The 27,801-nt window shown below is 39.4% G+C and overlaps 1 protein-coding gene across 13 annotated transcripts in view; it reads right to left on the bottom strand.

Annotated features, from left to right (window-relative positions):
* Positions 1-27,801, bottom strand: part of TPD52 (tumor protein D52) — a 108,855-nt gene that overhangs the window by 3,751 nt on the left and 77,303 nt on the right. For 4 of the 13 annotated variants that reach the window (XM_035708443.2, XM_049103946.1, XM_035708441.2 and 1 more), the window contains exons 2-7: positions 24,612-24,727; positions 16,651-16,799; positions 15,035-15,136; positions 13,920-13,946; positions 4,766-4,807; positions 3,238-3,286 (exon numbers count right to left, since the gene is read on the bottom strand). In XM_035708443.2, the coding sequence (XP_035564336.1) occupies positions 3,238-3,286; positions 4,766-4,807; positions 13,920-13,946; positions 15,035-15,136; positions 16,651-16,799; positions 24,612-24,727 (485 nt within the window). Of the gene's footprint in view, positions 1-1,182; positions 2,922-3,237; positions 3,287-4,765; positions 4,808-13,919; positions 13,947-15,034; positions 15,137-16,650; positions 16,800-24,611; positions 24,728-27,801 lie in introns of those variants that run through there. The other 9 variants (XM_035708445.2, XM_049103950.1, XM_025478071.3 and 6 more) reach the window with 5 other exon arrangements.

The raw sequence follows: 27,801 nt of genomic DNA on the forward strand, positions 1-27,801 counted from the left end.
GACTATCATAAATAAATAAAAATTAAAAAAAAAAAAAAACAGTCAGTACTTCACAGTGCCACTCAGTAGATTTAACTTGACCCTGCTCTTAGCTCAGTCTTAACTAGCTACAGACACATTAACAGTTGGAATCTAGTTGAAATTTTTTCTCACTCTCCTTGGTCTCCCATCCATAATGTCTGAATAGTTTGGAAAAATCTGTACAACTTGTGTCCCCTGTGTATTTATTAAATTTATTAAAACATATTTCTTAATTATAGGAAAATACTAAGACCCTTGGAATTCAACATGTCTAATGCTGAACCCCTCCCACAACTGGTCCCTTCTCTATTCTTTAAGACTTTAAATGGCTGTAACGTCTACCTAGTTGGCCTAGTCAAGATAGCTGGGAATCATCCTTGGATCCTTCCTCATCTTGTTCCAGATCCAATCAATCACTGACTTTTTTGGCTGTCGGGTTTTCTAAATTCTAAATCTCTCTCAACCCTGTCCCATCAGCACTACCTTGAATTCACTCCACCACCATCTTTGGCCTGGATTACAACTCCTTCCTCCTAACCAGTCTCCCCGAGTCCAGTCTTTCTCCCCTCAGATCTTCAGGGCACCAGTGATCTTTCTAAAATGCACAGAATACACTACCCACATTGTTTAAAATCCTTTAAAGGCTTTCCATTGCCCTAAGTCCAAATTCTTTAGTGTGGCCTACCCATCACCCTAGCTTCATTTCCTAGTCACTACCCTATAGCACAGCAAACTTCCTGGTAGTCCTCAAAAGGGCTCCAAAACTTCAAATATTCACCTCAACCTAAAGGCCTCCACTTATATTAGTATCCTATGAGAAACACTCTTTCCTTCCTCCTAGGCTTGATCAGACATTCTTGCTACTGGTCCCCACTGCATCCCTGAGTTTCCCTGCCATGGCACCTTACCTCGTTTTATTTTCAATGGCCATTAAATTATCTACACATCTTACAGAAAGGGTCTGTGTCTCTTGCTCACTGTGGTATCCCCAGGGCCTACCCCTGGCACATGGAAAATGCTCAATAATCACAGATCGATGAATCAATCCAAAATCTAAACATAAGTGCATGTAGACCTAATGCTTAATTTAATATAAATGTAATTTAGCAAAATCATATCCCAAGCATAAAACTATATTTTATAGCTTTTTTGGGGGGGGGGGGCGAGGATATCTGTTTGATTAACTTTACTTTTAAAAAGTTAAAAGTTTTTATTTGTATGGTGCCTAATCATGTTTCAAAAGCAAGTTTCTTTTTTTTTTTAATTTTTATTTATTTATGTATGATAGTCACAGAGAGAGAGAGAGAGGCAGAGACACAGGCAGAGGGAGAAGCAGGCTCCATGCACCGGGAGCCCGATGTAGGATTCAATCCCGGATCTCCAGGATCGCGTCCTGGGCCAAAGGCAGGCGCTAAACCACTGCGCCACCCAGGGATCCCCAAAAGCAAGTTTCACCACAATTTATAGAATCCAAATATACTCAGAGGGAGAGTATACACTGAATGAGCTAGACGTTTCTCCTCATCTTCAGTGTCAAAAAAATACAGTTGTCTGGTTTTCCAACCAGACATTTCAAAAAATAATGCTTAAGGCTGATTTCAAGGAGAGGCTTAAGATAGTCCTCAAAAGTGAGAATCAAATCATAGTAAAAGCCTTGACTTCCTACCGTTTGTTTTCAAATACGTGACTGGGCATTAAAAAGAATAAAGCAGGTCTCATACTGACCTGGAAGAATAACTAGGATGTATTTTTGCTCATCAAATATGTACTAAGTAGTTTCAATGTGCCAAGGACTAGTCTAGGCCCTTGAGAACCATCAGCAAGCAGAGAGGGTCCCTGTGTCTGAGGGATCATAGAGCACATATGCTAGTGGGAGCTAAATGAACAAGCTCTAGAATGGTGTGTGCAGTGTGATTCCTTCCTGAAAAGTGTTTATACAGTTATGTAGAAACAGAAAAGGTATGTATACATGTTTGTGCAAGGAAAAAAGGTCCAGATCATGGTACAGTGTTTGGTTTTCTTTCCATAAGCATCCCCTGCTTCTGCAATTTAAGAAAGGTGCATTTAGAAATAAGTGACTCACAGTTCTGAGAGACCAAATCTGAATATTTGTTTTTAAGTAATTTATATAGAATGTTTAAGATTAAGATAATACTTTTAATCCTTAAAAAAAACATCTACAGTAATGATCAGATTTAGTTTAAAAAGAAATGAAATACTACTGGCTTTGCACAAACTGTAGAGAAGACTGGGCAGTGGATGGGAACTAGACAGCCCTTTCTAGTCACTTGTGATCCTAAGAGTTGATAATATTATCATTTTGAATATAATCTTGAAAATACTACAATTTACAAAATAATAAAGCTAATCATGGAAAAATGCCCACCTTCACTGAAATCAAAGCAATCAAAAAATAAAACCATGAATCATCAATAATGATCACCACGGCATCATCATCATCATAAAAATGTCTAATAACCGAGGACTGAACAAACAATATCTCATATGGTACATGCAAGAAACCATTAAACATAGTATTGAGGAAGAATATTTAATGACAGAGGAAAATATTTATGTTGTATTTGGTTAATTCTTTTTTTTTTATTTTTTTATTTATTTATGATAGTCACACAGAGAGAGAGAGAGAGAGGCAGAGACACAGGCAGAGGGAGAAGCAGGCTCCATGCACCGGGAGCCCGACATGGGATTCGATCCCGGGTCTCCAGGATCGTGCCCTGGGCCAAAGGCAGGCACCAAACCGCTGCGCCACCCAGGGATCCCTGGTTAATTCTTACTTAAAGCATAATGATGTAGTTCCATTATGTATGTATGGCTTGTCTCTTGCTGGTAGGACCAATTTTTTTTTGCATTATTTTTTGTGCTTTCACAATGTTAATTTTCTGCAACAAAATTTATATTAAGTTTTGTTCAATTATAAAAGTATTTCAAAAAAACATTTCAGCAGCACAAAGTTCTCAAGTACTATTGCTTTTTAAATTATACATATCCTTTCAGCATTTAGCATCTACCATGCTACAACATACACTCAAAAACTTGCTTAAAAGTACATATCACCCATAATAATGTATAGTATAAAGTTATTAAAGCTCTTTAAGTATTTTTAGAAAGATAGAGTAATGAGAATAATTTACCCACAGCAAAGAAAATCAAGGTACCAAGTAAGACATCACTAAGATCCTATTCATCACTACTTGCCTTTAAGTTTTCAACCTTTTCTTCAAATGATTTGAAAGTTGGGGAGTTTCTATGGAGAGAAAGAAAAAGAGTTACAAACACAAAAACATTTCACAAATTTTGCAAACATCATTAATTGTATTCCTCTTCACCACGTTTCTCAGTGAGCCAAAGAGACAGATCTATTTAACTGTACATATGCGTTCAGGCACACACACAAATCGACATTATTAGGTAAGATGATCAATTTCTGTTCTAAGATTTCTACAACGACGCTTCCAGTTCCACAGACAGCCCATCTCAGACAAATGGGATAACAGACCTAGTCAAGTATGTGTATGAGGAGAGGGAACAAAACCAGGTAAAACATCAATTCGGTCACTTCTCCAGCCATCTAGTCATGATACTTTAATTTTGGTTAAGGTACTATACTCTAAAACTTGTGTTTAAATTCCCATGTTGCCTGACAAGAGAGCCCTACATGAATCCACATCGCCAAGCTGGACAAGCAGACCACATAAGATTCCATAATAGGGATCCTGGTTCTCAGGGAACAGCATTAGAGACGAGGAAAGAGAGACCAGAAGGGAGACACACAGAAATGTGATTTTGTCTACATAAAGCTACCCCATGAAAAGCCGCTCCCTTGCCTTCACATTCCTATATTAATTGAGAAGGATCACAGCACCTATGTCGTTCACAACTGGGTTTCCATAGCTTCTATACTATCCATCTGACCTCAAATATCCTTCCTATTACCTAGATGAAAAAGGTAAAGAAAGAACAAGGGTTTTCCTCCCTCCCACAGTGGTGATGCACAGCCAGTCCCAAGGGGTGGCCCCTCGGGTGCATCAGTAGCTCCTGGGAAGTTGCTGGCAATGCAAGTTCTCAGGTCCCACCCCAGGCCTACAGAAATCAGAAACCAGAGGTGGGGCCCAGCAAGCAGAGGGTTTTAACAAGCTCTACTTGTTACTAAAGGTGAAGCAAAGCATATACTGTTAGAAATTCTCTACCTCTCTAGAGTGGTTAAGTGGGGTAATGACATACTTAATAACATACACCACTTGCACGAATTTCCTGGTAAAAGGGGAGAGTAGAATTCAATCACATTGGACTCTAAACGGCACAATGGGATGTGAGAAGTGGAAATGGGGAGGATGGAAGAAAAGCAGAGTGTAACTAAAACTAATGTAGACAAATGTGGTGGGACACCTATATAGCTGGGGAAAAGCAGCTTTATTAGGAAGTGGTCACTTTTTCAATTAAGCAGATTGAAGATATGAAACAATTTAATAGGTTTACAAAATAAATTCGAGAATTCTTTTCTTTAAATCACAAATCTCTAACGGATCTCTTGAACCCATCTTAACATCATAGGAAGATGCAACTTAACATCATATGAAGAGCAACTAAACACCGATACAGTGTGGATGTGCAGCTTATTTAGAGCAGAACCCTAGTTCCCTATTGCAGAAATGTTCGAGTTAAACATCTAAATAAAGAACAAGAAAGCATAAGATCAACTACATTTTGTAAAAATATACTTTACCTCATAGCAGGCATGCTAATTGAATGTTGAATGGAGCGGATACTAAGGCAGCATTAAAAAGAGACAGACATGAAGTTAGTACAGTGATTAGACATTAGAAAACTTTGCTTTCTAGGGGCTTATTCTTTTGGCACCATGAAGACTTAATCTACTTTTTGAGGTGGAGGGGATCAAAGTTATTTCAACATAATTTACTTTTATTCATGAGCCTTTCTTTTAATTTAATATTTTCTTATTTTTTTTTTAGTTTGACTGATTGACTTATATAATCCCTACACCCAATGTGGGTTTGAGCTCATGGCCCCAAGATCAAGAGTCACATGTTCATTGATGAGCCAGCCAGGTGCCCCTTCATGAGCCAATGTAACCTATGTGGTAAATAGAGCTAATAATTCAGCCTTGCATTTTATAGCACTTTGAAAACCCTATCATCCTTTCACTTATATCTGCATCTAGCACCAAGGCTCAGAAGTTAGACAATTTACCCAAGGTTACAGCAGAATTGAGAATGGAACCTGGGTCTTCTGGACTCCTAATCAATGTTCACCACCTCCCCTCAAAAAACGAAGCACACACACAGGCACGCATGCATGCGCGCGCGCACACACACACACACACACACACGTGAGGCTAGTGAAAGGCTCCAGCAGCTGCCTTTCTCCCACATATTTGTGACCAGACCAAAATAAATCACCTATTTGACAACTTTAAGTGAGATTTACAGATCACTCCTTAGTAGTAGTACAATTTTCTAGTAAGAGGTGCTTGTACTTCAACCTAATTGTTCCTAATGGTCATTCAAATCACATTTGGCCCTTTGTTTTACTAGGACCAACTACTCCAGGGCAATGCAGTTGACTGACCATTCAGGTTCAAGGTTATCTACTCTCAGCCATCTCCCATAGAGACCACCTCGCAAGATGAAAGTACTTTAATCTAGAGGCTCACAAAGTCACTATAAATTGCTGATATGGTTACTGTGCTTAAAATATTCTGATCACTGACACAGTTTTTTTGGTAGGAAATCTCTCCTTCAGTTATGCTGGACAGTCCAAAGTATTCTCTATATATTTGAATATTGTGTGATTTAGTTTTCTTAAAAACTCCATTGTTACAAATGACAATGTGTTTCAAGAGAAGCTCCCCAAATCTAGTTCACACTAATATGTAATGACATGAAGTATGATCTTGATGGGAATCAAAATAGGCTGGCAGTTCACATAGGCAAGATAGTAAAATATGTAGACATCTTTGTACTTGAGGTACCTAACACAGGAAAATATCCATATTCCTCACCATTCTCTCTATACTATAACCTCAGGTAGATAACCTCAGGTATAAGACTATATTCCAGGAGGGATTTGTTCATTCTTTTCCTGCTTGATCTATTGCAGTGGGCTGGATCCATATTTGAAGGACAGAGATTAATTAAAATCCTCCTTTTTAGTTTATAATACTAATTGTATTAATTACAATAGTTTATAATAGTTTAGACTCTTCTAAAGAAGCTGTTTGCATAATCACATTTCCACAGCCACTTTCCATCATCATCAACAATGCTAACTGGATCAGGAGAGTTCTACCCCACCGCAACTAACCTGGTGATCTACAAATTGGACTGAATGAAAAGGAAAAAAGATCATTAAGAATGAAAAGAGAAAAAAAAAGAGGACAATTAAGATGGGAATTCATAATTAGGACATTAAGCCACTGGTCAGTTAGTGGCTAGGTGCATGAGCTAAAAGGTAATGTAGGCTTAGATGCTGAGGAAGACCTTTTTGGGACCAGGAAGGGTAAGCTGCAAGAATGCAGAGGAAGCCAGTTCCCAAAGAAAGGACTGAACATAAGCAGAGAGAGACGTAGAGGAAAGGAGGCAGAGAGAACCATGCAGGGGAGAGAACAGAAATGGAGAAGAAGGGTGGTTTCCTTAGCTTCGGGAAGTGACCTTGATTTCTACCAGCTTTCCAATCAGCAGGGCTAGTCTGGGTGGATCCAGGGCTTGCTTCCTTTCTCCTCTCTTTGGATCCCAAAAAAACTCTTTTTCTGTGTAATACATGCCCATTCCTAGGTCAGGTAATTTACATAATATTTTTGTTCCTTATAACCAAGACTCTTCATTAGGACATTCGTTTTGGCAGAAATGACCAAATTCTGGCAAAAGAATGGAGAATGATGGCTGAATGTGTGATAAAATGCTTGTTCATGGGACTCACAGATTGAATTCAACAGTATCAACAAAATGAGGAAATAAGTGAAGAAAGTACAAATTTCTAGCCACTATCCCTAAGCACCCACATAAAACCTCATTCCTTCCAACAGCCATTTGGGGAGTTCTGTGCCCCTTGAACCAGCATACAGGCCAGTTAAGAGGGAACAGGTCAAAGGCAAAGTGGAAGACCCCATCATAAAATGAATTCTAAATGCATCAACTAGACTGTCGTAAATTTAACATCTGGGGAGCAAATTACTTCAGGATTACTCTATGTAAGAAATAAGCTCCGGGGTCATAAAAATTGAAAAACTAAACTGTAACCATCACCTGAAATTATCAAGGGGTGGAGAATGGAAACAGGAAGCCAGTGGAGAGCTATGCATGAATCTAATCAAGGGGGCTCCCCTGATCGGGTAAGAGATAGATGGTAGTGGACCATCAGTGCAAGGAGAGGTCAGGAAGAAAGGGGAAACCGACAAATAAGGTCAGCAGTCAGGAGAAAGCAGTAATATTGGAAATACAGATAATTTTTTAAATGTTTGATTTTTACAGCATTACTACAGGAAAGGACTACCAATATGCTTCCAAAAAAATCAAGTCAGAAGTTGATAATTTGGGGCACTTTTGGGGCACCTCCCAGGCCCCAGTGATTTCTGCAATGTGATTTAAAGAAGAATGTTAAAAATGATCACTCGGAGAAATCTAAGAAACAATGTAGCAAGTCAAGTCCTTTAGGGGGGCACCTGGGTGGCTCGGTGGTTGAGCATCTGCCTTTTGCTCAGGTTGTGATCCTGGGGTCCTGGGATCAAGTCCCTGCATCGGGCTCCCTGCATAGAGCCTGCTTCTCCCTCTGCCTGTGTCTCTGCCTCTCTCTGTGTGTCTCTCACGAATAAATAAATAAAATATTTTTTAAAAAATACAATAATAAAAAATAAATAAAGTCCTTTAGGGCCTTCAAAGGATCCTAAAGTCCTTTACAGGATCATGACATAATCACACTTGCTACTGTTAAACTTCAATTAGCAGCCGAGACAAAGTGAAGAATACACACACTAAATGTTTATGTGGGAATAGATAAGGAAAAGCAAGGAAGTGGTAACAATAAGGTGTTTACTTTGTGATGAATCACTGACTTGAATTTGATTGTGAATGCTTCTATAGGTTTCATATTTCCCAATAAGATTAAAAATGTACTCACTGAACAGAGAATGAAATCAAATTAATACAAATTCTCAAAAAGTACAGGTCTCGGGCAGCCCCGGTGGCCCAGTGGTTTAGCGCCGCCTTCAGCCCAGGGTGTGATCCTGGAGACCCAGGATCGAGTCCCTGCATCGGGCTCCCTGCACAGAACCTGCTTCTCCCTCTGCCTGCCTGCCTCTCTCTCTCTCTCTCTCTCATGAATAAATAAATAAAATCTTAAAAAAAAAAAAAAAAAAGTACAGGTCTCCCTGCTTTTGAGATAGCCATTTTAGTAGGGAGACAAGGAGTACCTAGCAATTTCTAGTCCATTCAGGTATTTGAACTTCTCCGCAAAATCCGTATTTAGGTGAAATTCAATTTTGTTGGTGGCTAGTTTTGTAACTCAACTATAGGGCGGCTGTTCTCACACTTCTAGCTTCCCTATGGAAAGTTACACAAAGCTTCACCTTGCCTCAACTTACATAACATCTCCGATTCCACTGAAGTTCAAATAGAATATGGGAAACTCCGGAAAGAAAAAGCCATGCTGCTGCTGGACCAGAACCGTCTAATAGTCACACTGTGAGGATTCATTAGCAATACAGCAAATTTTGTTAAAATTTTCCCAGCTTGGTTTGTAACTCTTAAATATGGTATCAAAAGTAGGAATACAAGTCTGGGTTCCTCAAAACACTGACCAAAAAAGAAACCACATGCCAACCAGATTCTCACTAAATGCTTCTCGATCTTACACTTACTTTAGAGAAGTTCATCTTTTAAGAAGCTGAATTGATTTTTAAATATTTTTCTTGTTTCTTTCACAGTTACTTGATCTCTTTACCTCTCTAATCACAATAATGGAGAAGGCACAGAGGGAGGAAGGAGGAAGGAAAGGAGGAGGAGGTGGTACACGGAGAAAGGAGGGGAAGAGCTAATGGTTAACCTGCCTACTGAGTGTCAGGCATGCTATCTGTGCATCATTATTCCATTTTGCCCTCACAGTAATTTCTTGTAGGTGAGAAACCAAAGTAACTGCTGGGCAGTGCCTAGAGGGGCATATTCTTTAACTATAACTGCTTTGGGGGTGGTGAGGAGGCGCAAAACAATGCAGAGAAACAGAATTTAGGCTCCAGAAATAGTGTTGCTTAGGTTCAAATTTTGGCCATAGCCCCTTAGCTGTGTGACCTTGGGGAAGTCACTTAATCTCTCTGTGGCTGTTTCTTCATCTGTACAATCAAAAAAAAAAAAAAAACAAAAACAAAGGCACCTACTTCAGAGTAACTACAGAGCCTTGCCTGGAAGGCAATTATTCACCATTATTAGTACTAGGGATATTTTTAATGGAAACATACATTAACATTTAATTTACATTAGATTATATTCTTTAAAACTGTCATATTGCACCCAGTTTGTTTATTTCAGTTGGTAACTTGAACCACACAGTCTAGACCAGGGGCTGGCACAGGGTTAGCATTCAATAAATACTTCTGAATGAAAGAATGAATGGATGAACAACTGTGGTAACTATAATTAGGAAATATGGGCATGAAAGGTAGAAAAGTTCAATAAAGCTTTCCGAATTCAAATCAAGAAGTACTCTCTGAAAGAAAAGACATCACTTTCTTTCCTCATTAAGTGGTAGAAATTTGCATCAAGACAGAATGGTCTGGAGTAACTTTAATGAGCCCAAAACAAAAATATCCAGAGGGTTATATAAAGAAGTATACATATAAAGAGGAGAAATTTCCTTTGGAAATAAAAGCAAAGTTAATGAGCCCTTCCTCCTAAATATATCAAAAGTATCTGACCAATGAAGCTGCTGTGTTATTTTACTATGCTTTAACACTAAAACTGATGTTTAACCCTGGCACCAAGGAAAATGAGAAAGCTCCTTCAAAGTTTCTCTCAAAAAATTAAAGGCATGAGTCAATACTCAGCATGTATGTGTAGAAAATAAGCAAAGAGGGAGAGGTGGATATGAACACACCACCTGGGGGTAGGGGGAAGCTGGCTGCCCCTACTGGGCCTCTCAGGACAGTTCACATTACCATGTCCCACGTCTGGCCCTCAGACACCTAATTCTCAGGGCATTAAAACCAGATCTCGGGGGATCCCTGGGTGGCTCAGCGGTTTGGCGCCTGCCTTTGGCCCAGGGTGTGATCTGGAGTCCCAGGATCGAGTCCCACGTCGGGCTCCCGGCATGGAGCCTGCTTCTCCCTCCTCCTGTGTCTCTGCCTCTCTCTCTCTCTCACTCTATCATAAATGAATAAATAAATAAATATTTTAAAAAATAAAATAAAATAAAACCAGATCTCTGGGACACCTGGGTGGCTCAGTGGTTGAGCGTCTACCTTTGGCTCAAGTTGCATTGAATCTTGCATTGGGCTCCCTGCAGGGAGCCTGCTTCTCCCACTGCCTATGTCTCTACCTTTCGCTGTGTGTCTCTCATGAATAAGTAAATAAAATCTTAAAAAAATAAAAACAGATCTCTGTCTCTCGTCTCTTCTGCTTCCTCCTTCTTACCCACCCACTTGAGGTGTAAGACAAATATCTAAATCCCAAGTGCCTATTTATTAATTGACAATGTGACATGAAAACTGTGGCTGCATCTAACAATTCACGTCAGCAAATCATCCACAATCCTGTCAGAGAGTGAAATCATCGCCTCAAGCTTGCTGGGTTAGCATGGACTCTGTAAAACAAAAGGTAGTTGACAGGATTAACCAACTATTTCAAGGACGTGGCTAAAGAGACCTCTTGCCCATCTCCACAGGAGCAAAGGCCTGGCTGGGAATGAAACCCTCAAAATCTATGCTCTAAGCTCCCTCTCCTTGAACAGTTTTTGGGGCCAGTACCGGCTCCCTTGAGTCACTGATCTTAGAGGTGTGGTCTTTCTTTATGTACATTTTCTATTATGTATGTTTTTATGTGTTTCTATTATATATGTTTTCATATATTTTTATAATATATGAGCACATTAAATCTGATGACGATCAGGGCTTCTTGGCCTGGAAATGACTTAAGTGACTTCAGTCAACTTTTAATCTGTAAGAATTATAAAATTTAGCTTTCGGAAGATGATCTCCTGTCTCTAATTTCCAAGTTCTCATCAAAAGCCTTACTTTAACCTCCATGTATCAATACATATTATTAATCCTGGAGGACAGTAGGAAGAAAGGCAGGCAGGGTCAAGGGGCCCTGTCCTAAAAGGATTATCCTACACCATCCTGGAAGGAGGCCTCCACACCCTTTCCCACGTAACAACTCCCTGATAGGTAGATGAGTGTGTGGACAAAATCCTGATTGGGTGACAGGCACGTGGAGGGCTAATCAGATTAAAACAGCCCACTAACATTCTCACCAACGTTCTTGTAAAAACCCTTAGACTTAGAAACTCCCAGGGCAGGGATCCCTGGGTAGCGCAGTGGTTTGGCGCCTGCCTTTGGCCCAGGGCGTGATCCTGGAGACCTGGGATCGAATCCCACGTCGGGCTCCCGGTGCATGGAGCCTGCTTCTCCCTCTGCCTATGTCTCTGCCTCTCTCTTTCTCTCTCTCTGTGTGACTATCATAAAAAAAAAAAAAAAAAAACTCCCAGGGTATCCCTCTTAGGTCCCCTCCCTCTTCTTCAGGAACTTTGTCCTATCCCTCAATACACGCTGCCCTCCACTCTTATTCTTTGAAGCAGTATGAACGAATCATGGGTGCTAAAGAAAAAGAAATCCTGAACGTTATTAGAAGCAGGACTTAAAAAAAAAAAAAAAAGGACTAAAAGTGGTAGAGTATAATCTCAATTACATATTTTTTTAAATATTTCTTTATTTTAGATGAGGAGGGGCAGAGGGAGAGCATCCTCTAGCAGACTCCCCACTGAGCCTGGAGCCCAACACAGGGCTCAATCCCGGTACCCATGAGATGATGACCAGAGCCTAAGCCAGGAGTCAGACGCTTAACCAACTGAGCCAACCAGGCGCCCCTCAGTGATATTTTTTAAATGAATAAAATGAAAAAAGGGACTAAGGAGCTAGAAAAAGGGTGGCAATACTCAATCTGTCCCCGGCCAATTAATAAGACATTTGCTTAATCTTCTTAAACACATAGAGAATAGGGACACATACTAATGAGTCATTCCTCTATAGCACTTACATAAATATTCTTGCATTTTTGTTTATATCCCATCTAAAACTGTTTTATATAATCCAGTGTTAACAGGGCTCTTCCACCTTAACTTGTTCCTAGTCCCTGCTTCTTTCCCCCACTCCATCCACTCAAAGATTTTTAAGGTCTTTCCGTACAAGAAGCAGATCTGTTTTATGGTTCTATTCTTTGGACCTGCCCACAAAGTGCAGTCTAATGTTAGCAGGATGGATTATGAGACTGAATACCTGTTCACACACAACTCACAGACAACCTTAGATAAAATGGTCTTAATTAACAGTTGCCTAGATCACTTAGGACGTTTTTTTTTTTTTTTTTAAATACACTTTTTTAAATTTTTATTTATTTATGATAGTCATACAGAGAGAGAGAGAGAGAGGCAGAGACACAGGCAGAGGGAGAAGCAGGCTCCATGCACCGGGAGCCCGACGTGGGATTCGATCCCGGGTGTCCAGGATCGCGCCCTGGGCCAAAGGCAGGCGCCAAACCGCTGCGCCACCCAGGGATCCCACTTAGGACGTTTTTAATTGAATACCAAAGATACAGTATCACCTCCTATTAGTGATTTTTTTTTTTTTTAAAGCACAGGTTTAACTTTAAATAATTCAGCTTTTAGAGTTGACACATCCCTATGATTTACTCTGACTTCCAGGGCCAAGTGTCAGTAGGGCAGAAAGACCTCAGCTCTAAGTACATATTCCCTTACTTAAGAAGACAGACTACCACAAATGACTGCTTGAGAAGACAATCTGCCTTCATAGGAACAGGTGTGGAGACTACCAATGCTGTCTTTCCTGCTTATACTCTAAAGACCTTGCTCCAACTTCATTTTCTCAACTAATTGGATACACAGTCTGTATGGGAGACAGAGAAGAGGTTTGTTCAACATCACAAAGATTCCTTCTTCTCTAAGGCATGGTTTGGACTGACATCTTTTTAATGTGCTTGTTTTTTAGCCTAAGAGATTATTTTTCTTTTGCAACCATGAAATTTCTTTACATGTACACTTAAAGAATATAATGTATAGAGAAATTAAAGGATAGTAAAAATTATACGCTAACAAAGCAAGTAGTGAAAAGTGCAGAGTAATGGTATATTTTACTTTGTGTATATTTTACCACAATAAAAAAAAAATATCCAGAGTAACCTGTATAAGATGGGAGACTAACATCACGAGGCGGGACATATGCAGTCTATTACAGATACATAATGAGACCCAGGTGAAGAATTCCAACATCCTGACAAAAGCACCAAAGAAATTAAAGCATCAAAAACAAACAAAGTCAGACATTAAAAGGGAGGAATTCTGTATGCCATGGTTAAGCTGCTTCTTTTTCCCAAAAAAAAAAAAAAAAAGTAAGAAACATCAAAATCATTTCCATATCCCTAAACCACAATGTCAAATTATTCTTTTAATTTATCCATTACCCCGGGTATACGAGAAATCCTCCCTTAGAAATAGGTATGCACTAGAGAAAGATATTCCAGATGCAAGAAAAGTATGTAGTGGACAAACACAATCATCCAACGTGGCATAATAATCTAATTAAGCACACTTGTCTTAGACACCACCGGCTAAGCTGCAGGGATGGTTCAAGCTCTCCTTACCTAAAGGAATGTGAAAAGGCTTGCAATCTGCAAGAAGCCGCAGTAAGCATTAAAAAAGAAAGGAAGTTCTGGTAAATCTAAAACAATGAAATTACCTGTTTAAAAGTTGTGTAAGGTTTTAACTGGACTCCAAAGCGCTATACAGTCAAGTTGGCAAAAAAAGAAATGAGAACACCTACGAGATGTCTATAAACTGTCAGAAGAATCCAAGTAAGCTATGTTTATTACACAATGCTTAGAATGATGATAGTCCAAATATAATAAGCAAGTCATTTTTTTTTGGTACAATGTATAATACATTTGATTGCCAAACTTATTCAACCAACAAAATTCTGGTTGTAAAAGCTACATTCCCCACAAATGAAAAACACAAAGTCATGCAATCTGAGGGTTTTGTTGGTAAAACAAAATAACTTTCATGCCAACAGAAGCACAGAAAATTTAAACCATGTTTCTCACTTTCAGCGCTATTCTAATCAACATAGGGGAGGAGGGCAGGGGAGACACACAGAAGCACCGTGAAGTGGTTTTATCAAAATTGCCACAAAAACTCTGCAGACTAATCTAAAATATAAATGCAAAATAAAAAGCAAAGCTCAATATCAAGATTTGGGCCTAAGCATGAATGTAGAGAGAGCTTACAAATGAGTACAAGTCAGTACACAGATGGGCATGTTGTAATCACACCACGGTTTAACAATGTAACACACAGAGCTGAAGGCAGGTCTTGGCCCCAGCGTGCAGTCAATGCTCCTGGACGTGTCCCCAGTAGGATCACAGGCTCAGCCCCCAACCACAAACTTGCAACTGCGAGAGATATACTTACCCTGCATGACCAGGAAGGACTAGAAGGATAGAAGTGCACAACCAGAATTTTCCAGCAACTTTAAATGTATTCATAAGATGATTATTTTGAACGCTATGTCTGAAAGTCAGAAAGCTACCCCTAAGATACTTTAGGCAATATTTCCCCTCTCCTGTTTTGAAGGAGTGGGCTCCCCTCAGTTGAAAAGAATCCGGCATCATCCACAGCCAAACTCAGGAAACCAATGCAACCACAACATAACTTTAATTTGCCCCAGCTACTTAATGAGCAAGGAGAAATGAGGACATACTTTACGTCTTCCAGCTTTTTGGTGATGACTGATCCAACAGAGGAGAAAGCAGCTGACGCCTTCTGCCCAGCTTGAGATAAGGTTTCGGAAGTCTTTTTGTATCTACATTAAATTATAAAAGAACAGAACAAAGAAAAGTTAAGCTAACCTTTTCTAATAGTTATTTAAAGCATAATCACCACCTCTTGGAGAGCTCTCGAAAATTAAAATGATTTTGTTTTCAGAACATCCAATCTGCTTCACAACCACCAGGTTGGCATCATCACTTCACCTGATGCTTACCCCCTCATTCAGGCACGATCTTCTGCAGAGGCCTAGAAAGGCAGGACCAAGGAAATCAGGGTGAGGGGCAAACAATCATGAAGAAAAGATGAAAATGAGCCAGAGGCTGAAAGAAATTATACCTCTTCTTCTTCTCCACCAAAGCCAAACAAGACAAAAATGAAATCAAATTCTTCACGTGCCTTTTATAACTTAATCTCCTAAAAAGGGACCAGAAGCAAGGTAAGGCCCACATGTACTTTATTATTCAAATAAATTGTATGGGCTATAAAGAATTTTTTTTTAATTTCGCATGTCTGCAGAGCTACCAAATAAGGACTTGTAGACTCTCAGCAGAGTATGTAAAAGGTGTGACACTCAAGATAACTTTAGTGTGGTATTTGCTATAACATAAATCTACCATTTACCACCTCCCTCTTCCCATCTACCCACGGATTAGTGAAGGGAAAATAAAAATAAGCGAATATGATAATAGCTACCAAGAGGTTAAGATCCCCACATTACAGAAAGGAAGGCTCAGGCATTTTTAGTTATCCCATCAAGATGAAATATTAAAAACAAAAAATGTATGGTGATATACAGTCAAAGGATAGTTTCCTGGACTTATACGGGTAGAAAGTGGACCGAAGGGGGTGGAAAGACCCTAGTGCTGTCACGTAAGGATGCCAGCAGCCTCAATGCCTCTGGTCACCAGCTCAGTAAGTGGGACTGAACAGAATGATAAAGAACACACTTCAGAATCTTCACAAGCTTGCTCCTCCTTATGCTGGGAAACAAAACTGCATCATGATGATGCCATACCAAAATCTGTGTGATCAAAAAGACAAGATGATTAAGGGGTGGGCCTCGCCACCAGCACCTATCAGAGGCGATAAATCGAGTCTTATGCTCCCTATAGAGCAGGATGAAGAAAGACTGGCTCAGGTCAAACCTGAGTTCAAATCCTGCCCCCACATTTTTGAGTTTTGTTACCTCAAGACTCACCTGCTCCTGCTTCCTTATTTCGGGCTAGCTCACCTACCACCCTATTTGATCATTCTGAAGACTATGTGACACATGTGCATTTCTGGCAAGTCAATATATAACACTGTGGGAACTTAAATGCCATGTCTTCAACTCACAGACGAGGCTGGTTTTCTTTCTATCCCCTAGAACAGTCTGGAAGACCAGAGTTAGCAGGTACACTGGAGAACTGGGTTGGGAGGGCCCTGTGTCGTACAAAGAAAAGTTGCAGAAGCCTCATCCCCTTTCAATTCCCCTCCCCACACAAAAGGAGCAGAAGTGTCCTTCACGTTCTCTGTTCTCTAGAAAAATGTATGATCAAGGGAACGTACGCAGATGTTGCTGTCACATCCTGCCAGCCTTTGGCAATGTTCTGTTTTAGTTCCTGTAGTGAATTGATCCCAAGTTTCCGTTTGATCTCTGCTAGGTGCTTCTCTTTTGCTGCTAACACTTGAGACAGAGTCTGGATTTCTTCTTCTACCTATGAGGAAGGAGGTTGGGGTAAAAATACAGCATGAGTCCTTCAGTAAGTGAGGATTATTAGTGCAAAACTATTCTCAATATTCTTCTATAAGAGTCACTTAAAAACATGTTCTGATTCATTTATCCGTCTCTGAAAACAACATACAGCATGTTTAGTAAACTGGTTACATGCTGAACTCTACTATAGAGCTTCTCTTTCCTCTTCTTTTTTTATCTTTTTTTTTTTTTTTTTTTTTTTGAGAGAGAGCACACACATGAGTGGGGGTGGGCAGGAGGGGCAGAGGGAGAGAGAGAATCTCAAGCAGGCTCCATACCCAGTGCAGGGCCTGACGTGGGGCTCCATCTCATGACCCTGAAATCATGACCCGAGCAGAAATTGAGAGTCGACACTTAAATCAGCTGAGCCCCCAAGGCACCCCTCTTTTCTCTTCTTTATATTTCTATCTTGAATTGTCCTTAGGCTTCTCTTCTCTCTCTCTCTATACTTCCTTACTCAGTTATCCCATGGAAGCTTAGGGCTCAAACCTCCACACAGATAATATTCAAATTATTCTAACATCCACTCTTCTGACCTCTCGTCTGCATTTCCAGCTGGACACGTCCACCTGAGTACCCACAGATCTCATATTTGTGTACCAAATCTCTACTCCCCACTAAAACATGTGCATCCAAGCCAAATCGAAATCCAACCTTCCTACATATTTCATAAAAGTTTATACTGGAAATGTCTGTCCCAGAGCCTGCCAAAACCACAGCTCTCAATGAATCAAACTGTCCCCCCACAAAGAGCACCACAGAAGTCCCATGTGGACCTCAGCTAAGGCTGGACAGTTAGAGATAGGCCCTTGACCCAAGGACAGCCAATCCGTCAAGTGGCCACCACCCAGGGATATGCCTGCTGGAAAAAAGAGATGCTCCACTTATCACAGTCTCTGTCATTCAGGAATCTAGTTTGAGAAACTGAGATAACACTGAGAATAGTAGCTGAAAAGACTTGGATAAAGATGCCCTAAAATACAGAAGAGGAAGTGAGATTAGGAGATTTGGAAGCTTAAATATATTTGAGGAGGCCAAAACTCTACATGCAGAAACTAAAAAGAACAAAAAAGACTTACAGAGCAAAAGAAAAGCCTGCAACAGAAAAACAGAGCGCAAGAGACAGACCCACAGAGACAGACCTCACACGAAGAGAACTTTTGTCCTGGAAAGTTGAAAAAGTGGGATAGTCATTAATACTCAAGACCCTTAGAAAGATGCTTCTCTTGGCTTGTTGCAAAGCCATATTCTCAACCTTGACCTCTCATTTCTAAGATTTCAAAGACAGCATGGCCTTTAAAAACAACCTATAGTGAGCGCGTGTGGGTGGCTTAGTTGGTTAAGTGACTTGGTTTCGTCTCAGGTCATGCATGATAGCAGGATCCTGAGATCATGCCCTGTGTTGACAAGAGTTTGCTTGTCCCTCACCCTCTGCATTCCCCCTCCCTGGAGTAAATAATTAAAAAAATAAAATAACAACATTTAGTGTTGTTAAATAAACTCTTCTCACTGCCAATTAAATCTTTACAGAACACAAAGTGAAGAAAAATTGTACTCAACAAAAGGAGAGAAGAACAAATCACACGTGAAGTGGCTAGCAAAACACACACAGTTCTTAAGATGGCATTAATTAGAATGTAGGTCCAGAACAAAGACAACCCTCTGTGCTTGTCAGGAAGAACCGCTCATTCTGTGCTAGTCTTGGAAGTCACTTAAGTGGAATATGAAAATAAAAAGGCAAGAACGAATGAATGAGGTTCAAAATCAAGTAAATTAAATGATTTGCCCTAAGTCATCAAACTAATAATGTAGGAACCAGAATTTCAACCCAGGTTTTGGGGGCTCCATTTCTCAGTTTCCTGGCTAATTCTCATTGCACACTATTAGCTTTCCAACACCTCCCTCTCTATCCCAACTCCCAATTTTTCAGATGCTCCAAAAAACAGACCTAAAAGATAAAATATTCTACCCCTTGACACTTCTCTCAAGATTCCCTTTCCCTAATGACAGTTGGAGAAAAGACCACTAAAAATCTGACCCAATGCATTCCCCACTTTTGTTGGTTAGATTGTGCTGCCAACATACCTAGTTCAGCATATCATAGCTACAATTCCTTAATTCAATATATACATATCACAGACATATATATATATAAAATACATATTTTTAAATATGGAAAAAATACATATATAAAAGAACGACCTTAAAGCACAAAGAATACATCTGATAAGATCTAGTATTCATAACATATAAAGAACACATATAACTCAATAATATAAGAAAAATAATCCAATTAAAAGTGGACAAAGAAAAAAAAAATAAAATAAAAGTGGACAAAGGATTTAAATAGACATTTCACCAAAGATACATAAATGATCAATCATCATATGAAAAAATGCTCAATACCATTAATTAGTAATTAGAAAAATTCAAAGAGACTCTTACTCACTAGGATGTCTATCATAAAAAAGACAGTGACAAGTGTCGACAAGGACATAAAGAAATTGGGGCCCTTTTACATTACTGATGAGAAGGTAGAATGGTGCAGTTTGGCAGCAAAACAGTCTGGCAGTTTCTCAAGAAGTTAAACATAGAGTTACCATATGATTCAGGAATTCCATTCCCTGGTACATAGCATATAACCACCCAAAAACCTGTACACAAAAATATTCACAGGAGCATCATTCATAACAGCCAAAAAGTGGAAACAACCTAAGTATCCAACAATTGATAGATAATCAAAATGTGGTAGATAGCTATACAATTCAGCCATAAAAAAGAATGAAGTACTAATATGCATTATAACATGGATGAACCTTGAAAAAATACTAAGTGAAAGAAGCCAGTCACAAAAGACCATACACTATCTGATTCCATTTATACAAAATACCTGTAATGGGCAAATCTATAAAATAGAAAGTAGACTAGGGGTTGCCAGGGGTTGGAGGGAAAGGGCTGGGAGTGACTGCTAATGGGAACACGGTTTCTTTTTTGGGTGATGAAAATGTTTAGAATTAGATAGTGGTGAGAATTGTTCAATAACATAATCTACTCGGAGATTTAGAACCTGTTTCCTCCTCAATCAACTCATGATAACTAATAGTATTAAGTAATGTATAGAATTGTGGAATTACCATATTGTATACCTAAAACTATGATACAGCATGTTATACTAGAATTTTTTCAATAAATAAAAAATAATAGCATGTGCCTCTTCACACTATTGTGATAATAAATGAGATGATGTATGCACTGAGTTCAGCTTAGCAAGCAATCTGAAGACACTAGGCACTATTACTATTATGTTAGTATTACTGATAATAAAATAATAATACCAAGAATGGCAAGGATTTGGAAAAATGGCTTTCTCATATACTGTGAGAAATTTTCTGAATAGCATTTTGGTACTACCAGTGTACATGGGAATGACTCTGTGTCCTTAAGAAAAAACTACTAGACCCAGGAACCCTCTTTGTAGGAGTACTAATTAGAGAAGTGCATAAGGGATTATGTGCAAACGTTTCCACCAAAATATTACATAATAGCAAGAAATGGAAACAACCTAAATGTTTATAAATATGTCCATTAATTAAAAATGAGCTTGCAGCAATGAAAAAATGGGCTATCCAACAATTAAAATTAATTTTTTATTGGCATGAAAAACTGTTATGAAATCCAGTTAAGTGGGGAAAAGTTATAGACCTTTTTTTAAAAAGGCTTTTTAAAGTACAGAAATAAAAAAAAAAAGTACAGAAATATAACAATACATATCTAGAAAAATGTCTGGAAACAGATCATCTAAACTTTCACACTGTGAGTAATTTTCATTTTCTTCAGTTTTCTTTTATGTTTCTACAATAAATATATGTAACTTGTGGAAAATGTACTTTTGTTTTTCTTCTTTTTAAAATAGCATGTACTAAATACACGGTATTTTTAATTCTTACTCCTCCATAAGGCATATCACCACTCTAACCTACCCATCCTATCCCCACTTGTTAGTAAAATCTTATGTAAACAAGTGGACAGAACATATACATCAATAAGAAAACAGAAGACTTGAACAACACCATAAACCAACTGGATCTAACAGATATATATAACACTGTGCCCCAAAACAGTAGAATATACATTTTCCCCAAATGTACATTCTCCAGCACAGAGTATATGTTAGGCAAAAAAAAAAAAAAAAATCTCAATAAATTTAAAATCATATGAAGGGGATCCCTGGGTGGCGCAGCGGTTTGGCGCCTGCCTTTGGCCCAGGGCGCGATCCCGGGAGTCCCATGTCAGGCTCCCGGTGCATGGAGCCTGCTTCTCCCTCTGCCTATGTCTCTGCCTCTCTCTCTCTCTCTCTATCTGACTATCATAAGTAAATTTAAAAAAAAAATCATATGAAGTTTTTTCTCCAACCACAAAGAAATGAAACTTGAAATTTATAAAAAAGGAAAGCTGCAAATACCATAATTTATGAAAATTAAACAACACACTCTTAAACCACCAATGGAGCAAAGAAGAAATCACAATATAAACTGGAAAGTAGGGGCACCTGGGTGGTTCAGTCAGTTGAGCATCTGCCTTTGGCTCAAGATGTGTTCTAGGGTCCTGGAACCTGGCAGTATTGGGCTCCCTGCTTATGTTCTTTCTCTCTCTCAAATAAATATATAAAATATTTTTAAAAAAAGACCTCAAATCAATTATCTAACTCTACACTTTAACAAACTAGAAGAAGAAAAGGAAATTAGCCCCAAAGCTAACAGAAGGAAGGCAATGATCAAGATTAGAGTGAAGATAAGACAGAAAACACAAATAAGAGAAAAATCAATGAAATCAAAACCTGATTCTTTAAAAAGACCAACAAAATTGGTAAACCTTTATTTAGCTAGACTGACAGAGAAAAAAACAATAGAAGATACAAATAACTATAATAAAAAATGAAAGCAGCAACATTGATACCACCTTTTTTTTGTATATTTTTTATTGGAGTTCAATTTGCCAACATATAGCATAACATCCAGTGCTCATCCCGTCAAGTGCCCCCCTCAGACTGGGTGACAGGCACTGAGGAGGGCTACCAACTTTAAAGAAATAAAAAGGACAAGGACACCTCACTGGCCCAGTCAGTAGAGCTTTCAACTCAATCTCAGGGTCATGAATTCAAGCCCCATGTTTGGCATAGAGCCAGGAGAAGAGAAGCCAAGACTAGACATAGGATTATAAGAGAAAACTATGAACAACTGTATGCCAACAAACTTGATGACCTAGATGAAAGGGACAAATTCAAAAAAAAAAAAAAAAGGGACAAATTCTTAGCAATTTACAAATTATTTAAACTGACCCAAGAAGAAACAGAAAAATCTGAAGAAACCTATCATATGTAAACAGATTAAATTAATTATCAAAAATCTCCCAACAAAGAAAAGTTCAAGACTTAGATGGCTTTATGGTGAATTATACCAAACATTCAAAGAATTAATGCCAGGGATCCCTGGGTGGCTCAGCGGTTTAGCGCCTGCCTTTGGCCCAGGGCGTGATCCTGGAGTCCCAGGATCGAGTCCCACGTCGGGCTCCCAGCATGGAGCCTGCTTCTCCCTCCTCCTGTATCTCTGCCTCTCTCTCTCTCTCTCTCTCTCTCTCTCTCTCTATGTCTATCATAAAATAAATATTTTAAAAAATAAAATAAAATAAATAAAGAATTAATGCCAATCCTTCTTAAACTCCTCCACAAAACAGAAGACCAAGGAAAACTTCCTAACTCATTCTAAGATGCTAGAATTACCCTAATACAAAAGCCAGACAAAAACATCACAAGAAAAGAAAATCGTAGGCCAATATCTCTCATGAATATAGATGCAAAAATACTCAACAAGGAAAAAATAAATAAATAAAAATTAAAATAAATAAGTAAATAAAAATTAAAAAAAAAAAAAACTTCAACAAGGGGTGCCTAGGTCGCTCAGTGGTTAAGCATCTGCCTTTGGCTCAGGTCAGGATCCCAGGGTCCTGGGATTGGAGTTCCACAGAGAGGAGTCTGCTTCTCCCTCTAGCCCTCCCCCTGCTCATGCTTGCTCTCTCGCTCTCCAATAAATAAATAAAATCTTAAAAAACTAAAGACACTATGAAGAAAGTGAAAAGACAACATACAGAATAGGAGAAAATACTTGCAAATCATATATCTGATAAGGGTCCAATATACAGAATACATAAAGAGCTCTTATATCTCAACAACAAAAAAACAAACAAAAAACAATTAAAAGAAAAACTGGGCAAAGAATTTGAATACACATTTGTCCAAAGAAGATAGACAAATGCTAATAGGCACATGAATGCTCCATATCATTGGTCATAAGGGAAATACAAAACTAATGACATACAACTTTACACTCACTAGGATGGCCATAATCCATAATCTTCCTTCGAAAGATCAAAAATAACAAATGTTGGCAAAGATGTAGACAAATTGCTGACTGGGATATAAAATGGTGTCCCTGCTGTGGGGAAATAGTTTGGCAGTTCCTCAAAAAAGTTAAACATGGGGAGGGCACTTGATGGGATGAGCACTGGGTGTTATACCATATGTTGGCAAATCGAATGCAAATTTTTTTAAAATGTAGGGGAAAAAAAGGTTAAACATGGAATTACATTTGATGCAGCAATTCCAGTTCTAGGTATATACCCAAAAGAACTAAACTTAGGTATTCAACAAGTACGTTTACACAAATGTTCCTAGCTCAGTATCTACAATGTGGAAACCACAAACAGATAAACAAAATATGGAAGATACATATAATGGAGTATCATTCAACCATAAAAAATAATAAAGCACCAGGGATGCCTGGGCTGTTCAGTTCGGCCCAATTTCGGTTCAGGTCACCATCTCAGGGTCGTGGGGTCAAGCCCGTGTCAGGCTCCACACTCAGCACAGAGTTTGCTTGTCCCTCTTCCCCCCACACGCCCCTCCCCCCCACTCATGCTTGTGTGCATACATGCATGTGTGCTCGCTCTCTCATAAATAAATAAATAAATACATACATACATTCTTTTAGAAAAACAGTAAAGTGCCAATATATGCTGTAAGAATGAACCTCAAAAATACTATGCCAAGTGAAAGAAGCCACAAAGAAAAAGTACCATATTATATGATTCTGCTTAAATAAAATATCCAGAATAAGTAAATCCATAGAGATGAGACATAAAGCAGATTATTGTTGCCAGGGGATGAGGGAGGGGCGACTGATTGAGGATGCCAGTTTAATGAGTATAGGTCTCCCCTGGGTGTGATGGAAATGTTCTGAAACTACACAAAGATGACAGCTGCACAAGGCTGTGAATGTGCTAAATGCCATTGCATTGTGCACTTTTAAACAGTGAATTTTAAGACAGAGAGAGAGAGAGGGAGGGAGGGAAAGAAGGTTTAAAGTGCCTATACCCACAACACAGCAAAGGGGAGAACAGAGTCACTGATGCAGCTGAAAAGGCAAGTGTGTTAGACTCGGTGCAGCCCCTCAGGTGATCTCTAGCACTCCTCTTGCCTGGGTCCTCCTTCACATCCTACTTCTCGGACCCACATCACCCGTTATATACCTTTTTCCATATAAAAACCAACTGGTATCACGCTCCTCTATTTCTTCTCCCCCCCTCAAGACCTCTTGGACATAAATGCATGCTGCTTTCTCTCCCCTGGAACCGATGAGGAGATGTGACCATGTGCTTTAGAAATCTAAGTGACATTGTAAGGGCAAAGCGTGAAGTTCCAAAAGGAAGGCTTCTTTACCTTTGCAAGTTCTCTTCTTAGCTCTTCTTGCTCCTCCTCTGATAGGGTCTCTGTGGCACCAATTGTGGCAACAACATCTTCTCCTTCCTCGGGTACTGGGTCTGTTCTCAGCAGACCTTGTTGAGGATTAAAAAAAAAAAAAAAAGTATGAAAACTAAATAAGATTCTCCCTTAGGCTCCTCTAACTGCCCCAGCGAGAATAAAACCAATTAGACTGGATCCACACATCAACTTTCTGTACCTTCAAATGACCTGGCTCTCCCAGGAAAGGACAAAAGAAAAGTCTGACCTACCGCTAAAAACCACCAAATTATACTCTGCCAAAAATGAATTTAGAATTCATATTTGCTTAGCTTCTGTCCCTTTGCTCAGTCACAATATAGTTACTCCAAAGCAGAAGAGTTAAGAGGCCAAGAATGGGCTCTTGGCAAGGCTTAAAATGCTAAGCTAGTAAATCAGCATGACTAGTAACTCACACTAACAGTGAAAGGGGTTTGTAAATGTCTCTAGCTTCCTCTGCTAATCAAATCCAGCACCTAACCTCAAGTCAAGAACTGAACAAACTCAAAGCCTACAGAAATTTTATTCCTCCCCCCAAAACAAGAAAGAAATTGTATTTCATTTCTTTCCATTGTTAGTGGAGATAGAAAACACCACCTTGTGGCTTTTAAAATAAATATATTAATATATATATTACATATATATCATCCAGATAACGTTTAAAAAGTCCTAATGTATACAGAAATGACCAACAGCAACACAGAAGTTTTCCATATTATTTAAGAACAATACGGCCACAGCCCCTCCCCTTGAATGAAGCCAACCACTATGGGTCTTTCAGGAAGAATGTGGTATTTCTCAAGTGGCCAAGGAGGCATCTGACCCTCTGCAATTCTCCCTTCTCTTCTGCCCAACCACCCATGCACAAGGCTAGGGTGAGAGGCCAGCAAGGCACCCCTACCCACAAACCTTGGGTGCAGAATTTAAGGTGGTACCAAAAAACTCAATATAAATAATATTTTCATGTAATATTTTTAGAAAAGTTAATTCAAAGAATCTATAACGAACAAAATATCACAATTTTCTTTTTAAAGATTTTATTTATTTATTCATGAGAGAGAGAGAGAGAGAGAGGCGCAGAGACACAGGCAGAGGGAGAAGCAGGCTCCATGCAGGGAGCCTGATGTGGAACTCGATCCCGGGTCTCCAGGATCACGCCCTGGGCTGAAGGCGGCGCTAAACCACCAGTCTGCCCCAAAATATCACAATTTTAAATAGACAGGCTCAGTATTGTTGACTTTTTCCTTCCACCTCAGCCTCCAAATTGGCTTTGCACAGTACCGTTCCTGATCTTGTCTTTATTTAAAAGTTTCGTATTTTGTTCATCATGATTTCATCTTAATTTTTTTGAATACTATGTTAACATATTATTGGTCTCGACTGCAGAGCATTTTGGTGCCCTATTAAATTTACAGCTAGGGGCACCTCGGTGGCTGAGTGGTTGAGCGTCTTGCCTTTGGCTCAGGTTGTGATCTCAGGGTCCTGGGATCGAGTTCCACATTGGGCTCCCTGCAGGGAGCCTGCTTCTCCCCCTACCGATGTCTCTGCCTCTCCCTGTGTGTCTCTCATGAATAAATAAAGAAAATCTTTTAAAAATTTTTTACAGCTAAGGCAGGTGGCTGCTGGCCCCCCTTGCCTTACCCTAGTCACAGTTCTGCCCATACATTCCTATATCACAGAGGTTTGGGTTTTCACAGTCTCCTCTGGCAACAGATTTTTTTTTGCGCAGGGAACCAGGGAAAAGTCTCCTCCTTTTCCTGCTCTTCGCCTCTTTCTGCCAGTGGGCATTACAGCAGACGCAGAGCCCCACCACCCCACGCCCATTTCTGAGAAGAGCTAGTTCAGCCATAGCAGCAATGTGGCATCACGCCCAAATCAGGATGCCAGGCAGCAGATGACAGACTTCACGGGCAGGCAGAAAGGCAGGAGAGAGAATAAACCACGCTGTTCAACAAGCAGCCAGCGCCATGGCAAGCCTAAAAGAAGTATATGAATCAATGACACAATGTGTATGCACACTGTGGAAAAGGTACAGAGACACCCTTTACGGGGTCTGTTGCATATAAACTGCTAATGGCCCTTAATAATCATAACAGCAACAATCATGAGCATAACATGCCAAAACAGTGCCCACTCGAGGGGCGTTTACAGAACTGTGAAAGGAATAAAAAGCAATACAAAGAAAACAACTAAAAAAAAAAAACCACAAACTGGAGCAGCAAACAAAATATGATTGAGTCTTCTAATGCACAGACAATACGTGACAGGTACAATCAGTAGATGAAAAAGGCCAATGAGTAATTGCTTCTGTAGGCCCCCTCTAAAATATCTTCAGGCTGCTCAAGTCATATTTCTATGCTAGAAATCTGATCGTGTCACTCTCTAGTTTGCAATCCTCTAGTGGTTGGTTCCCTGTTGTTTTCAAGACAAAACTCAACCCCGTAGCTTAGCACGCAGGACTTACTGGACCCATCCCCTGCTATCTGTCATTGGAACCCTCATACTCCAACTCCAGCCAAATCAAACTACAGATAAGGTACGTACAGTCAGAAATCACTGAGGAGGGTCCATGTACACTTGCAAATTTATCCCCTATACCAGATTATGTGACAAGAGAGTCCAAGATTGAGGGTGGAAGGGGAGTATATAGTAGAAGCACATAAGACAATATAGTCAGAACTACAACAGAGTTCATTATGAATACTCTTCATTTTTAAGGTTTTGTTCTAACTTTTCAAGTCTCCAACTAGAACAGGACTCAAAAAAATCTAACAAAACTCTGCTTTTTGTTGCTTTTTAGCAAGGGCTCTTTCATGTCTTTTAATAGTTTGCAAAACTGCTTAAGGGGAAAAAATGGAATATCTAACTACTAATAATGCTTTAGGCACAAATGCCCACTTCCAAAAAGAATCTAGGGGGGATTGATACTATTCAAGTATTTAGTTAGGCTAGCAGAGAAAATAAATGTCTCAGAAAAGGGGGTCATGTAGTTGTCCACAGTTGGCTCGGACCTTGAGATTTTATATTAGGAATCATTAGTAACATAGGAATTACAGGTTCTGCTTTTTCCATATTAGCCTGTAGGTGGCAGCAAATTATCAACATTACAATTTTAAGGTGTGGTTTGTTT

Source organism: Canis lupus, chromosome 29 (genome assembly GCF_003254725.2).
Source record: "Canis lupus dingo isolate Sandy chromosome 29, ASM325472v2, whole genome shotgun sequence".
NCBI lineage: Eukaryota > Metazoa > Chordata > Mammalia > Carnivora > Canidae > Canis > Canis lupus.